Raw genomic sequence first — 17,314 nt, forward strand, 5'->3', positions numbered from 1 at the left:
TTCCTAAATTGTCCCCCTTTTTATTGCTGTTGTGTGGTTGTGGTAGTGTTAATTTTGATTGTAGTTTTTAGTACATTTCATTTTTCATAGCATGTAGGTATATAAATCTAGTGTGTAGTATATAAGTATAGTTTAAGTGTTAGGTACAGGATCCTAGGGTTACCCGTAGATTTAAGTTCAAAAATATTTTTAATTATATTTAGGGTTAAGAAGAAATTCAATAAATTCATTTTATTTCTGTTGACGATTTAACATCCTGGCCGCCAAAATGAATTATTTTTCCTCGTGAGATGAAATGGGTGTGATAGATCTGGACTGGGTTAGATCACTCGGGCTAACTTCCACTGGTAGTAGGCACAATTTGTTCACTGCTCTCTGGGTGATTCCGTTGTTGGTTTTTACAGATGCCAAACGAACCAGTCCATCTTCGCCTGGGTGAACGTCAACGACTCTGCCGATCGCCCACCGCTGTGGGGGAAGATTCTCATCTCGTAGCAGCACTATTGCATTCTTCGCGAGATTTGATGTTTCTTCCGTCCAACGATAACGATTCTGCAACGTGTTGAGATATTCGTGGTGCCAGCGTCGCCAAAAGTGCTGACTGAGATTTTGAACACGTTGCCATCGAGAAAGGCGGCTTTCGGGAATTCCGCTGAGATCTGGTTCGGGTATTGCGTTTAATGGCTTACCTACCAGAAAATGTCCCGGCGTCAATGGTTGTAAATCCTGAGGGTCCTCTGACATGGGAGTTATTGGACGAGAGTTGAGTGCCGCTTCTACCTGAATGAGAGCGGTCGTAAATTCGGTTTCGGTGAGCATTGCATTTCCCATGATGCGACGAAGATGCAGCTTCATCGATTTGACCGCCGCCTCCCATATTCCTCCTAATGATGGAGAGCGGGGTGCAATGAAGAGAAAGTGAATGCCATTATCGATGCCTTCGTTAGTTACGGCATCCCGATGGCGTTGTGTCAGGAAGAGTTTACGTAGCTCGCTTAATTCTCGTTGGGCTCCAACAAAATTGCGACCGTTATCGCAGTAGATGGTGCTGGGTTTTCCACGTCTGCCTGTGAAGCGTCGTAGACTGGCGATGAATCCGTCAGTCGTCATATCCGGAACTAGGTCTAGGTGGACCGCCTTGACTGCAAGGCACACATATACCGCAACGTACCCCTTTACAGGGTCTGCCTTCCGATTAGGTGGTTTCAGGAATACAGGTCCGGCGAAATCCACTCCCACATTTTCAAAGGGAAAGGATTTGTTTACTCGGACCGGTGGTAGATCGCCCATCAACTGTTCCAACGATCTGGGGCGAGCACGGGTGCAAGTGATACAGTCGTGTACAATTGAACGGACGCATTCCCGGCCCCTAAGTGGCCAGAACCTTTGACGAATTGTTGACAGCAGCAAATTAGGGCCTCCATGCATGGTTTTCTCGTGATAACGTCTCGCAATTAACGTGGTGAGGTGATGTTTTGCCGGAAGCACGATGGGATGTTTTTCGTCGATGGCGAGAGCGGAATGATGCAACCGGCCACCAACTCGAATAAGGCCATCAACTAGTTGCGGTTTCAGAAATCTCAGCTTAGATTTCGGGTGTAACTTTTGGTTCCGCTCCAATTGCCTCCTATCTAGAGCAAAGTGTTCTTCTTGGACACGACGAACGAGAGTGATTAACGCGCGGTCAATTTCCGCGGAGGATAACGAACCGATCACACGGACGCTTGCTTCGCAACGGGTATTCTCGCGGAAACGGTGCCACCACGCGCAGGTGCGAATCAACCGGTTCAGGTGTGAGTAACGATTGATTATATCTTCTGGTTGCGTAGTTGCTACTAATGAAACAACCTTCCTAAGTTCAGGAACTTCACCGCATTCTTTTCTCGAGACTGGATTTTTCGGCCAAGCGATATCCAAAGCATTCACCCATCTGGGTCCATGCCACCACAAAGAACAGTTTAACAGATGATGTAGACTCATGCCTCTAGACAAAAGATCAGCAGGGTTGTCCTCCGACGGCACGTGATTCCAAGTAGCAGAAGCAGTATGTTCTTGGATCTCGGCCACTCTGTTCGCCACGAAAGTTTTCCAGTTTGAAGCAGGTGCCGATATCTAACTCAGAACGACGGTGGAATCCGTCCACAGGTAGGTTGGTATGGAGATGCCTGTACTAGCGGTGACTTGGACGAGAAGATGTGTGAGAAGAAGCGCAGCGGAGAGTTCCAATCGTGGGATTGACTTGCTATCAACTGGAGCCACTCGGGATTTTGCTGTAAGCAGTTGTACAGAACATTGTCCGGAAGCGTTGATCGACCTCAAGTAAAGGCATGCGCCATATGCCTGCTCTGACGCGTCACTGAATCCATGGATCTGCAGATCATGATGCGGGAACAATATTGCGGCTCGTGGTACTCGAAGATTTTCCAAGCACGGTATATCTAGCTGGTAATTGTTCCATTCCTGTGCGTACTGTGACGGCAATGGTGCGTCCCAATCGAGTTGATGTTTCCACAGAGACTGCATTATAATTTTTGCACGAACTATGCTTGGTCCTACTAACCCAAGAGGGTCAAAAAGACTGCTCATCTGTGACAGCACAGTCCGTTTGGTGAGCTGTTGATTTCCTTTCCACTTTGGTGGTTTGAATGAAAGCGTATCTGCGGCTGGCTCCCAACGTAATCCGAGAGCGGTAATAGAAGAATCTCGATCTAATTCCAACAGTGTGCGGGTTTCGCGAAGATTTTCTGGAACTATATTCAAAACTTCTTGAGAATTTGCCGACCATTGTCGAAGAGGAAAACCGCCGGCGTTGAGTAGACAAATCATCTGCTTACAAATTCGTTGAAGCTCTAACGTGTCGTTTGCTCCGGTGAGAAGATTATCAACGTAGAAATCCTTCTTAGCTATGCGAGCAGCCACTGGAAATTTCATTTTCTCGTCCTCAGCCAGTTGTAACAGGACACGTGTAGCTAGGAAGGGCGAATTGTTTAACCCGTAGGTAACCGTCTGCAGCTGGTACAATTTCAGGGAGTCCCGGGGATCCCCTCGCCAAAGGATGCGTTGTAACGGTTGATCGGATGGATGCACCAGCACCTGTCTAAACATTTTTTCAATGTCTGCTGAAACAACGTATCTGTGAATGCGAAACCGTAGCACGAGCGCCACGAGAGTGTCCTGTATAGTGGGCCCAGGTAGCAACGTATCGTTTAGCGCCAATCCGGAACGTGATTTACAAGACGCATCGAATACTGTTCTCAGTTTTGTAGTACTACTGTCAAGTTTAAGTACTCCATGATGTGGTAGTATAAACTGTGGACGTACCTCAAGTTCTTGAGGGCTTACCTCACGCATGTGGCCCAAGGATATATACTGATCGATGAAATCTTTGTACATGGCCATCCTTTCTAGATCTTGTTGCAATGAACGTTCCAATGAGAGAAATCGTCGAGTGGCCTGGTATTTGTTGTCGCCTAGCAGTATAATCAATTCTTCGCGTTCCGGTAGTTTTACCATATAACGGCTTTCAGGCGTTCGCGAAGTATTAGCAATACAATGTTCTTCACAAATTCGATCGGTGGGCGACCATCCCTTCGAGTCCCGAACTGTTTCTAGTTCCCAAAACTTACGAAGAAGTTCTTCAAGGCGTACAGTACTGCTTGAAAAACAGGATCGTGGATCTGTGTGATCGTGATCTGATATCACGCAAGCGCCGGAGACAAACCATCCAAGTGCCGAATTCTGCAGTATCGGTAGTTGCTCACCCAATTGAATACGACCATACCGTAGCGTGTTGAAAAAATACTCAGCACCCAAAATGATGTCGATTTGCTTTGACAAATGGAATGTAGGATCGGCTAACTGTACTGCTTCAGGGATATGCCATCCTCGTATATTAATGGTAGATGATGGCAGAGTGATGGCAAGGTGCGGCAGAATCAAAAGTCTGGGTTCAATTGTAAATGGAGAAACTCTGGACGACACCTTGGCGGTGACGAATTGCGTTGCTTTCGTAGTTGTCTGGCCGATACCGCTGACCAGAATGGGAGATGGTGCACTTGAACAAGGAAGCTTCAGTTTTTGACAAAGTGCGCGGGTTATAAAATGACTCTGCGATCCTGAGTCCAACAAGCATCTAGCTGTGATTCTGCGTCCTCCAATGTCCTCAACTTCTACTAGCGCAGTAGGAAGAATTACGGTGTTCTGTTGATTTTCCTTATCGCATGCTACCGTGGCGTAGTGAAAATTCCCCGGCAAACTAAACGGTTGCATTGTGGCGGGGTTTCTGGTGGCCTTTGGTGGTTGTGTAGAATGAAATTGAGCAGACGATGGTTGCAGTGCAGCAGTTGAAGTATGAGTGCTTTCGACAGCAGTCGGTTGAGCTACAAGGGTAACTGTTCCATTAGGCTGGGGAGCAGAAGGGGTCTGCTGTGTAAACTGTGCTCCGTGGAGAAGTGAGTGATGTTTACGCGGACATCGATTGCATGATTTCCACGGACAATTTTTAGCAAAGTGGTCGACATGACGGAGGCAATTGAGACACAGCTTCTTGAATCTGACGACTTCCAATCGCTGTTGGTCTGACAATCTTTGAAATTGCGGACATTGATAGAGAGAATGATCCTGATTACACTGTTCACATTTTCTCGTGCTCTGGGGACCTAGCTTAGTGGACGAACAGCTAATATGAGCGCCAAACTTAACTGGTGGCTTAGGCTTGGGTTCGCGCTCCCGTCCAGCAAGGGAAGAGGGTCCAACTGATTGAAGAACCCTTGCATAATTTTGCAGAAAGTTTACCATCGAGATGTAAGATGGCATGGTATCATCACAATCCTCAAAAATAGGGTCAGCCGTCCCTCCAAGCACGGCGGCTACGTTGTCTGAATCGAGGCGAGCGCAGTAGTTTTCCCATTCACGCAACGTGTGGGAATCCAAACGAATTGACAACTGGTAGACCAACATAGAACTCCAGGCATCCGTACCTTCTCCCAAACGTCTTAAAACGGAAATATGCTGTTCGAATTTGTCCACCAGCCCTAAAAGTTCATCGGCTGTCTCCCTTTTCATAGCAGGAGTATCGAACAAGGCCTTTATGTGACATCGAACTAACTGACGCTTGTTCTCATAACGCAATTTCAATGCACGCCACGCATCGTTGTATCCTTCATCACAAACCGAAATGGCCTCAATGATTCTCGCAGCCTCACCGTGAACTAGTCCCTTCAAATATTGAAACTTATCGATGTTAGCTACCTCCTCACGATTGCCTATAGCGGACTCGAAAGCATCCCGGAACACACACCAATCTTCCAATTTGCCAGTGAAACGGGGAAGGTTCAGTTCAGGGTAACGAATGTGGCTGAGCTGACGAACGTGAACGGTGTGAGCACTTTGGGCATGGTTGTCCTTGATTTGTTTTGTATAAAATGCTCGAAGGGCGCAGTATTTATTTTCAAACTCAGCACGTTCCTCTCTATAGCACCCACCATGCATCTCTAAAACACACACTACACGTCGATATTCCTTAGCAATTTCTTCCAGTCTTTCCGCCCACGTGTCTATCAACTCAGTATTTTTTCCATTCTTGTAATCCTTTGCACTTTGCATCAACTGTGCTAAGGTCTCCAGCAAATGCTCCTTATTCTTTTTTAAAAACTCCTCTTCATGCTCACTGCTCACTGACTCGTCCTTCAGCATGTTCAGCGATTTCCGTGGCACTACGCGAACCGATTCGAGTCGTACGATTTCTCCTTCCCGGGCCAACTCGCGGGTTGACTCTACCGTCCCGATAGCGACGATCCGAATTTTACGACGGGTGTGATCCTTCCCGGGTCACTACGCGGAATGGCACTACCGAACCGACGCGATTGTCGTATGTAAGGAATATATAGATCGAATTCCCTTACTCAGCACTGGTTACCTTCAGTGTTTCTCAGGGTGGCCGATGATAGCAGTCCTTACAGCCTCCCGGCGAAATAAATGAAACACGTGCAGGTGATAATCAGTTTGCTGTTCACTCAGCGAAAGTCAATGCCGACATTGGCGTCGTCAGCAATTATATCATAAGAACAATGCGAAGTACCACACAATCACTTTTATTCCTCCTTTACTTTCGACAATCCAAAGTTTATCACAATGCGGTGATAGTTGACCAACAATGGCTTTGTTCACGGTCAACTGGGAAGCACATACGAGAACGGGTATTACAATGCGGTCTATCGCAACCACGCGGTTTCTATTGATCGACACGCGGTATTGTGGGCACTATGTTCGTCGTTTAGCGATCAAATTCGTGATCTTGGAGGATCCGCAGGTTATTCACTTTTTTCACCCTTTGAGCAGTGGATGGCGAAACGTATCGCACCACGTTCACGGTACACGTGATTAATTCGATTAGCACAATTTACGATAAACCGGCGGCGATTATCACTGTCAGTACTAGTCCTCGAGATCCGGCTCGAAGGACCATGTAAAATTTAGTAATTTCTCCCGATTCCGAACTTTTAACTTCAATTCGCGAACCGGCCTTCGACCTTGAAGGTGGACTGTATAATTTTCCGTTTGGTTGGATTTCGGATCTCAACCGATAAAGCTTACCCGCTTGATGTGCTTGTTGATATAAAACTAAACTTTATTCCTAAATTGTCCCCCTTTTTATTGCTGTTGTGTGGTTGTGGTAGTGTTAATTTTGATTGTAGTTTTTAGTACATTTCATTTTTCATAGCATGTAGGTATATAAATCTAGTGTGTAGTATATAAGTATAGTTTAAGTGTTAGGTACAGGATCCTAGGGTTACCCGTAGATTTAAGTTCAAAAATATTTTTAATTATATTTAGGGTTAAGAAGAAATTCAATAAATTCATTTTATTTCTGTTGACGATTTAACAGTCATATATTTGAAGCTAAAAACATTTTTGAATAAAGAAAATGAATAAACCGGATTGTACGAATTTGAGAACCATTGCATCAGAAAGTTTTGAAATGTTTTTGAAGAATCCTATCTTCTGAGAAAAGCCTAATAAATATACAATGGACTTTCTAGGGCTTCCATCTCTTTTGGTTTTATTCTTTTTGTTTTCATGCTTCTTTACTTGACGGCGTCGTTTTAAGATTATCTGGTGTTTCTACTTTATTGTTGGACCTTAATTAGTTATCAGGAACCTGGAACGTTCAATTTGCTTTGGATTTTGAAGTTTACTTTTTGGTCACATATTCCCGAAAAAAAGATTTATGTACAGAATAGAATTTACTGGTCCAGTATTTTAACGCGCAATTGAATATAGTAAAGTGAGACAAGGTCACATGTGCTTTCAAGCCCCTTGAACAGAGAACGACAGGAAGAATGCGATTCGTGAATGAGACAGATAGATATTTCAAAGTTTTTATTTGCATTGAAGTAAATAGTGTGAAATGTCTAGGCTATGTCGATAGCATAAAAGCCATGTATTCAGTTGATTGCAATGCAGTCTCTTTCCATTCATCCTTATAGCTTTTATATTGTTTCATTCGGAATTCTCGTGCAGGAAATATGGATTATTTTTGGGAACACAAATATCAAACGAAAACAAATAAGTGGTCTTTAACTTGCAACGTTAATGATAAGTTATCTAAAAATTCATTTTAATATGAAAAATACCAGAAAAAAATTATGGCGCTCAGTTCGGTCTGGCTTAACGCAGGCCAAATGTGCAACTGATACAACTCATGGTTCATTCCCCTGCGCAACGTTCCGTCGTCCATCTGCACGCCACCATAGATGGTACGCAACACCTTTCGTTCGAAAACTCCAAGGGCGCGTTGGTTCTCCACGAGCATAGTCCAGGTCTCGTGGCCGTAGAGGACCACCGATCTAATCAGCGTCTTGAAGATAATCTACTCAGTGCGGCGGCGAATTTTGTTCGACCGGAGCGTCCTCTGGATTCCAAAGTAGGCACGATTTCCCGCTAATATCCGTCTCTGAATTTCTCTGCTGTTATCATTGTCGTCGGTTACCAGTGAGCCCAAATAAATGAATTCGTCGACCATCTCGATTTCGTCACCGTCAAACCGAACTCGGGTGGGAGGTTCACATTGTCGTTTCTAGAACCTCTTCCTCTCATGTATTTTGTCTTCGAAACGTTGATGGCAAGTCAAATCCTGCTGGCTTCAGCTTTCAGTCTTTGAGCATATATTTCATTCAAAATTCAATAGAGATACGAATAGTTTAAATATCGCACGTGGAATGTCTCTTTTGAAAATTTTCATCGTCAAACTTTCATATTACCCAGTTAAGCCAAATATTTTTCTGATATAGCAATGAATTTCCTTAATTATAATGTAGATACAGGCTTTGAATACAATTGAATTAAAGTTGAGTTGATGTAGCAGTAGACAAAAATAGTTTTGTTTTCTCAAACCTTCGCAATTACAATTAATAAATATTTCAGATTAGCAGATTATCACACAACTTAGAAATGGATACAGAAATAGCTAGATAGATGCGATAGAAGAGAGACAGAGAGAGAGAGAGAAAGAGAGAGAGAGAGAAAGAGAGAGAGAGAGAGAGAGAGAGAGAGAGAGAGAGAGAGAGAGAGAGAGAGAGAGAGAGAGAGAGAGAGAGAGAGTTATGGGGGGGGGGGCGTGTGAGGAATGGCAAATGAAGGTTAATGCAGTGACATTATTTTTATAGGTATATTATTATGATATATTTATTTCTTACATTCTTATCATAAATAATGTAAGTAGTGATTTTTGCGCCATAACCAGTATAACCTAAATCTTGCAAAAGAGCTAAATTTTCGCTAGATTTTTGGGCTTCAAATATATACTTGCTTTCGTTGACGCCACAAGTATAATTATATTAGAAATCTTTTATCTCACTACTAGGTGAATTACTTGTTGATCTGTGTATTGATATACCACCCAACATTCACCTCATGATTGAACGCAAGGCCTGATCCAAGGGATAAATACTAGAACTCACTATTTCTTTATCAACACATTATTTTGTCTTTGAAGTGAACTTATATATTGATTTTTGGGAAATAGTTCATTTATTTTAAAGGTAATTCACAAAATGTTCTCAACATCGAATTCCTTGAATCACGTAGATGTGTTTTCATACCCCGATATTCAAAATCGGTTTAGTTTTGCCCCTAAAACACCAGTAAAGCAATACTCTGTATGAAACAATCTCATTTTTAGTTAGTGGAAATTGGTAAGCGAGGATTAAAAATACAAAATGTTCAATATCTCCGCCGCTCGTGCACGGATTTAGACAATCTAAATCTTGTTAGAAAGGTATTTTTACATTTCTATTTATGTGCAGATTGTGGAACAATATTGTATTGTTCGAAAGTTATTTGCAAAAAACCTGTTGTGTTTTGACAAAATCGCCCATATCTCAGAAAGTAAACAACATATCGAAAATCAAAGATAATAGTGTCAAATGGCATCGTTAGGCCTTTCATTTGAAACTAATTTTATTAAGATCGGTTCAGCCATTGCTGAGATAATTACATGATATTTTGTACATACATTCATACACACATACACACACATACAGACATTGTCTCAATTTGCCGAGCTGAGTCGATTTGTATATGAGACTCGGCCCTCCGGGCCTCGGAAAAAGTTTTCAAAGTTTGAGCGAATCCTATACATTTCTTTTGTAAGAAATGTAAAAATTGAACAATGGTAAAAGGTTATAAATTAATATAAAGAAATAAATTGAATCAAATGAATTATTTGGATGAAATGATTAAAATTGAAAAAGTAGTCATAAAGTATCCACCGCTTTGTAGGATGATCGAGAGGAAGGCAAGTAGCTAATGTTGTACACTGTGTTAACTCGTACCGTCGTCAGCCGCCAGAAACATAGTTTGCCTTATTCCGCATGTTCGCATGGCGCTAAATCAATTCGTATTAGGAAATCGGTTAGTCGTTGCGTTTATTTGATTTGTTTTTGTATTCGCCATGGAGCGGTGTAAACTGTAAGGGTTGCGTTTGATCCCTTCCAATTAGCGTACATTCAGTATTATTAATTCGTTACAAACACTGATAGCTAGAAAAGCGATTAATTGCTTTGCTGAACTATTTCTGGAGATATGCATATAGTATGACATAGCATATGAACTAGATAGATTTGATTTCTTTATTCCAATGTGTAGTAGGAGGATGACCGCGATTAATTATATCCGTATTTATCATTAATTAGTACTATTTTCCGTACTAAGCGGTGTCTAAATGCACAATAGTGTAGATGCTTTTTTTTAACTCGTTTATTCGATACTGCTTATAGCGGTAGCTTAACGGAGCCGTGGGTCTTTTATATATTTACAATGTGTAAAACATATAAATTAAAAAAAATATTATTGATTGTCCGTCGGATCTCGTGTACGCAACATTCAATTGCGCCTTTCACTTACGGGCAGCCAGCGAAAACCTGTTGTCTTTGTCATTAGTGAACCGTACAGCTTTAGTACGTGGAAAGTCAATGAGTCCTCACGTTTGAGCGGATTTGAAGTTTGAGTGAAATCTACACATTTCTTTTAAAAGAAATCTAAAACGATGTATACTTTTCCCTTGACTTGCGCGAGCAGCTTAAATGTACTGTACAATTGGTGCCTATTTGGTGTTAGGTTTGCATTTAGCGTCTAACTAGCTCTAAATTAGATAGTTACTAACTTGCTTACGAGGTGAATTCGAAACATCAAAATCCAATTTCAAAACTCTTTTGTTATTGAATTCGTCGGATCTCAAATTTAGGTTTTGTACAACCAAGTCGAACTCAAAAATATCAAATGACCAATAGTACATCCAACATAAGCATAAATAAACGTTGAAAGTTTCATCAAAATCGGTGCACATCAATACGAGCAGTGACACGTTTGTGAAAAACTGGCTCCTAATGTAAATTCTGCCGTGTTTATTTGCGACTGTTTGATTACTCACAAAACAAGGAACTACACAATCGTAATAGACCACAGCAGAATGCATACCTTCTACTACTATAAACAAAATTCGCCTAATTAACTTATTCGATCATATGGGACTAGGAACCGGTTCAGTTCATACAGTAAGCATGTCACATACGAACCTTTCTCAAATTAATTAAATGAATCAAATTGATTTAATTCATCCAGTGAATACAATGAATCAAATTAATGAAATGGATCAAATGAATAAAAAGAATGGATGAACAAAATGAATAAAGTAAAAAATAAATGAAATGCATAAATAGAACAAACGAATCAAATAAACAAAATGAGCTGAAGTGATAAAATGAATAAAAAGAAGAAAATGAGCAGAATTAAATGCATTGATTTAAATGAAAAATTGAAGAATGGTAAAAGGTTATAAATTAATATAAAGAAATAAATTGAATCAAATGAATTATTTGGATGAAATGATTAAAACTGAAAAAGTAGTCCGATTATTAAAATGAAGAAACTGAACAAAATGAATAAACTGGAAAAAATGAATAAAATGCATACAACGAAAACAATGAAAAAAATAAATGAAATGAATGATATGAGTAAAATGCACAAAAAGAATAAACTGATCAGAGTGAATGCAAAGAATGAAACGAATAAAATAAGTAAAATGAACGCAATGAACAAAACGAATAAAAAGATGCTGAATGAAATAATTTATTAAAATGAAATGGTCATATATTTGAAGCCAAAAATATTTTTGAATAAAGAAAATGAATAAACCGGATTGTACGAATTTGAGAACCATTGCATCAGAAAGTTTTGAAATGTTTTTGAAGAATCCTATCTTCTGAGAAAAGCCTAATAAATATACAATGGACTTTCTAGGGCTTCCATCTTTTTTGGCTTTATTCTTTTTGTTTTCATGCTTCTTTACTTGTCGGCGTCGTTTTAATATTATCTGGTGTTTCTACTTTATTGTTGGACCTTAATTAGTTATCAGGAACCTGGAAAGTTCAATTTGCTTTGGATTTTGAAGTTTACTTTTTGGTCACATATTCCCGAAAAAAAGATTTATGTACAGAAAGAATTTACTGGTCCAGTATTTTAACGCGCAATTGAATATAGTAAAGTGAGACAAGGTCACATGTGCTTTCAAGCCCCTTGAACAGAGAACGACAGGAAGAATGCGATTCGTGAATGAGACAGATAGATATTTCAAAGTTTTTATTTGCATTGAAGTAAATAGTGTGAAATGTCTAGGCTATGTCGATAGCATAAAAGCCATGTATTCAGTTGATTGCAATGCAGTCTCTTTCCATTCATCCTTATAGCTTTTATATTGTTTCATTCGGAATTCTCGTGCAGGAAATATGGATAAATAAGTCCTACACAGACCAATACTGTGAAAAAGAAATGGTTCAAACTACTCAGTATATCCAGATATGGACGACGATAAGTTAGAAGACACATTGTAGTTGCATCCCCCATCGAGAGTGGGTACTTTGGGAGACTTCTTTTCCTGGATCTAATTTGTGGATATTTTTGGTCTTTGATCCGTTATTTTTCATGAAAGTTCGTACCAAGACAACAAATGGCCTGAGTTAAGCCAAAGAGGACCAAGCGCCATTTAGAGATACATGCTCTAAAATCGCTATCGCATCCAACATAGCACCAGCAACAGCCACATATAATTATTTTTGGGAACACAAATATCAAACGAAAACAAATAAGTGATCTTTTACTTGCAACGTTAATTATAAGTTATCTAAAAATTAATTTTAATATGAAAAATACCAGAAAAAAATTATGGCGCTCAGTTCGGTCTGGCTTAACGCAGGCCAAATGCGCAACTGATACAACTCATGGTTCATTCCCCTGCGCAACGTTCCGTCTTCCATCTGCACGCCACCATAGATGGTACGCAACACCTTTCGTTCGAAAACTCCAAGGGCGCGTTGGTTCTCCACGAGCATAGTCCAGGTCTCGTGGCCGTAGAGGACCACCGATCTAATCAGCGTCTTGAAGATAATCAACTCAGTGCGGCGGCGAATTTTGTTCGACCGGAGCGTCCTCTGGATTCCAAAGTAGGCACGATTTCCCGCTAATATCCGTCTCTGTATTTCTCTGCTGTTATCATTGTCGTCGGTTACCAGTGAGCCCAAATACATGAATTCGTCGACCATCTCGATTTCGTCACCGTCAATCCGAACTCGGGTGGGAGGTTCACATTGTCGTTTCTAGAACCTCTTCCTCTCATGTATTTTGTCTTCGAAACGTTGATGGCAAGTCAAATCCTGCTGGCTTCAGCTTTCAGTCTTTGAGCATATATTTCATTCAAAATTCAATAGAGATACGAATAGTTTAAATATCGCACGTGGAATGTCTCTTTTGAAAATTTTCATGGTCAAACTTTTATATTACCCCGTTAAGCCAAATATTTTTCTGATATAGCCATAAATTTCCTTAATTATAGTGTAGATACAGGCTTTGAATACAATTGAATTAAAGTTGAGTTGATGTAGCAGCAGACAAAAAATAGTTTTGTTTTCTCAAACCTTCGCAATTACAATTAATGAATATTTCAGATTGGCAGAAGATCTTATCACACAACTAGAAATGGATACAGAAATAGCTAGATAGATGCGATAGAAGAGAAACAGAGAGAGATAGATAGATACATAGAGAGAAATGGGGGGGGGGGGGCGTGTGAGGAATGGCAAATGATGGTTAATGCAGTGACATTATTTTTATATGTATATTATTATGATATATTGATTCTTACATTCTTATCATAAATAATGTAAGTAGTAATTTTTGTGCCAAAATCTTGCAAAAGAGCTAAATTTTCACTAGATTTTTGGGCTTCAAATATATACTTGCTTTCGTTGACGCCACAAGTATAATTATATTAGAAATCTTTTATCTCACTACTAGGTGAATTACTTGTTGATCTGTGTATTGATATACCATCCAACATTTACCTCATGATTGAACGCAATGCCTAATCCAAGGAATAAATACTAGAACTCACTGTTTCTTTATCAACACATTAAATATTTTGTCTTTGAAGTGAACTTATATATTGAATTTTGAGACATAGTTCATTTATTATAAAGGTAATTCACAAAATGTTCTCAACATCGAATTCCTTGAATCACGTAGATGTGTTTGCATACCCCGATATTCAAAATCGGTTTAGTTTTGCCCCTAAAACACTAGTAAAGCAATACTCTGTATGAAACAATCTCATTTTTAATTAGTGGAAATTGGTAAGCGAGGACTAAAAATACAAAATGTTCAATATCTCCGCTGCTTGGGCACGGATTTGGACAATCTATAGCTTGTTAGAAAGGTATTTTTACAAGCTTTCTACTTATGTGCAATTTGTGGGACTATATTGTTCGAAAGTTATTTGCGAAAAACCTGCTGTGTTTTCACAAAATCGCCCATATCTCAGAAAGTAAACAACATATCGAAAATCAAAAATAATAGTGTCAAATAGCAACGTTAGGCCTTTCAGTTGAAATTAATTTCATTAAGATCGGTTAAGTTATTGCTGAGATAATTACATGACATTTTGTACATACACACATACAGTCATACACACATACAGACATTGTCTCAATTTGTCGAGCTGAGTCGATTGGTATATGAGACTCGGCCCTCCGGGCCTCGGAAAAAGTTTTCAAAGTTTGAGCGAATCCTATACATTTCTTTTGAAAGAAATGTAAAAATTATTTAAACGCCATTTGGCTATCTGGGGCCGTTCATAAACCACGTAGACTTATAGAGGAATGAGGGGGGGGGGGGTTGTAAAAGTCTACTTTTGTCTACGAGGAGGAGAGGTTTTCGCCAAAGTCTACATAGACTTTCTGATTTTCTGCTCTTCTCGTATTATTATTAGGGCTTAAAACATCAATATACTAAACGATATAGCTAGATGTATTTATGTAGATGCTTCGAAATTGTTATGATATTGTGATACCAACTTTTTTTATTTCGATTACAGAGGTTCTAACCTTAGTGTCATTCGCCTCTTCGGGTTAGGAAATTCTCTTATGAAAACTTTCTAATCCTATGTGCGGGGTCGGGACTCGAACCCAGGTGCGTTGCGTGCAAGGCAATCACGGTGTTCCTAAAACCGCTATTAACAAAAAATTACCATAAATTTGGCACACGGCATTCAAAAGATACAGTATCCAAGCATCTTCTCAGTGAATTTCAAAATGATCCATCGAGAGATACGAGAGATATGGTGATTTGAAGTTTTATAATAGGTTTCATAAGGCTACCAGCAAACACCCACGGGTTTGGACCTATCTTTATAAACAAAAAAATATTTTCTACTTATTTGGTACTTGGCATTCGAAAGATATAGTAATCAAGTATATCCCCTGCAAGTTTGAAAATATTTCATTGACGGAATCGAAAGTTACCAAACCATCGAATATATTCACAGGGTGTCTTTGGAGGGATTGTTCGTATAAATATTCCCCACAATCTGGTAATAATTGAAATTAGGCATGGCTTACTATGGTCGAACAAAAAAAATAACTTTTTATGCTGATGAGGTAGAAAGTTGGTGTCTTCGACAAAGTTTTAGAAATGCTCATAGTGAAGAATTTTGTTGAAAAACTTGAGCTTGTAGGACTAAAGGTTATGGATTTATAAGGCGTTTTCTATGGCAACCCCCTTAAGTTTTTTTTAATATGTTACGTATCGGTTTTTAACGTTTACTTGTGGTGGTGGGGCCACACTGTACTCACCAGCTATTAGGATCGTTTCACGGTTGTCTCCTGGAGAAATTCACACTGGGCGGATTTTTCTTCCCACACTATGGTCACTGAGCGAATCGTAATATCAAGCGGAAACAAGCACCAAAAATGACTACACTATTAACAGAATGGACGACACAGCTTGTATATACAGACCAAACACTATTTTATTAATTTTTAAATTTCAAGCAAAAGCCAGAATGGCTACAAAAAAAAACAAAATAATTTTACTTGCACTTTTATTCCGCAAAAAAACCTTCTTCTGTCGATACCGTTGCGGCCGTGATGACGTTGGTCGACTTGCAGCTGGCTGGATGCGGGGCGGGCTTCGATGTTGATGCAGGAACTGACGGACGATGGCGACGGGGAACTCCAGACGAAGCAGCAACTCGGCCTATTTGTAGCGGAGGCCTGCGTTTCACTATTGGGCCCGGAGAGTGGTACAATGCGCACTTTATCTTCAACATGAGTGTCTAACACTAAGTCGAGTGGGATTTACAACGTTTTCGGTCTAGTAGAGCCTACTCTCCGGTAACTTGGGTACTGGCATCTACAATGGCGTAAATGACTTGCCAATCACAGACCGTTCTTGCACTCGCGTCGTACTAGTACGTTCACTACACGGAAACCGGTAACCACACTGATCCCACTCGACTGACCGGACAGAACCTTAACGTTCGTGTGGTGGTTCTGAACGGCGAAAACAAGATCCCACGGATCTGCTTATAACACTACACTTTTTTACGTTGGAAAGGGGGGGGGGGGTAACTTAATGTCGGTGACAATCGCTGCTGCTGGTCTTCACTCTTCCAGGCCGATGAACTATTAGAGACCGCATTACTTTTTCGCTGTAGATTTTATCATTGCCCTGTCCGTTTTCCAAAATATACCCACCGTGCCTCCTCGCATCCCACCCCGTATTTGATGACGGTGATGATGAGATGACAGAACGATGACGGTTGACATTTACAAACATTTTATCGTTTTGGTTGGTGTCACGATATATTTTTAGTACAAAAGCTATCAGGAATATTTAATGTGCGGTACTTGTTTCCTTGATTTTTTTTTTAAATATTGAACAATTATAACAAAAAAATATAATAACAAAATGAATAATAAATAAACAAGCAAAATAAATAACAAATATAAATAAATAAATAAGCAAATAAATAAATATATGAATAAATAAGTATATAAATAAATAGATATAAAAATAAATAAATAGACAAAAAAATAAATCTCTGAACAAATAAATAACAAAACCTACGTTTGATACCAACCTGGACTATAAAGCAGAACTTAAACGCGACTCAAACATGCCAGCACGGAGTAGTAATGGTTTGACGTTTAAATTCTACTTAGACATTTACGAACAATAATTTTAAAGTATAAACAAAGAACAGGCGTCGTCAAATACACGAAATAGACCGTACACTGTTATTTATTTATACGACAAAAAAATAACAATATTTACAAATATATACAACCTGGGCTCAGTGACCAAAGCGACGATTTTGTGACCTAAGAAATCACAGGTCACAATTTTCCCCGACTCGGGTAAAAAAACCCAAATGGTTTTTTTTTAATGAATGTCGACTTCTAACGCGACTACTTCTTCCCGAGTG

At 39.9% G+C, this 17,314-nt stretch overlaps 2 protein-coding genes across 2 annotated transcripts; both read right to left on the reverse strand.

The window, feature by feature from the left end:
- Window positions 1–273: 273 nt before the first annotated feature.
- LOC131694799 (uncharacterized) lies at window positions 274–1,980 on the reverse strand. The gene has a single exon (XM_058983300.1). It carries the CDS (start codon window positions 1,978–1,980, stop codon window positions 274–276), a length of 1,707 nt encoding a protein of 568 aa, XP_058839283.1.
- A 132-nt stretch (window positions 1,981–2,112) lies between these two features.
- Window positions 2,113–5,694, reverse strand: LOC131694798 (uncharacterized). Its single transcript, XM_058983299.1, has one exon. The coding sequence runs from the start codon at window positions 5,692–5,694 to the stop codon at window positions 2,113–2,115; it is 3,582 nt and encodes a 1,193-aa protein (XP_058839282.1).
- Between the last annotated feature and the right edge of the window lie 11,620 nt (window positions 5,695–17,314).

The sequence above is a fragment of the Topomyia yanbarensis genome, unplaced genomic scaffold (genome assembly GCF_030247195.1).
Source record: "Topomyia yanbarensis strain Yona2022 unplaced genomic scaffold, ASM3024719v1 HiC_scaffold_156, whole genome shotgun sequence".
Taxonomy (NCBI): Eukaryota; Metazoa; Arthropoda; class Insecta; order Diptera; family Culicidae; genus Topomyia; species Topomyia yanbarensis.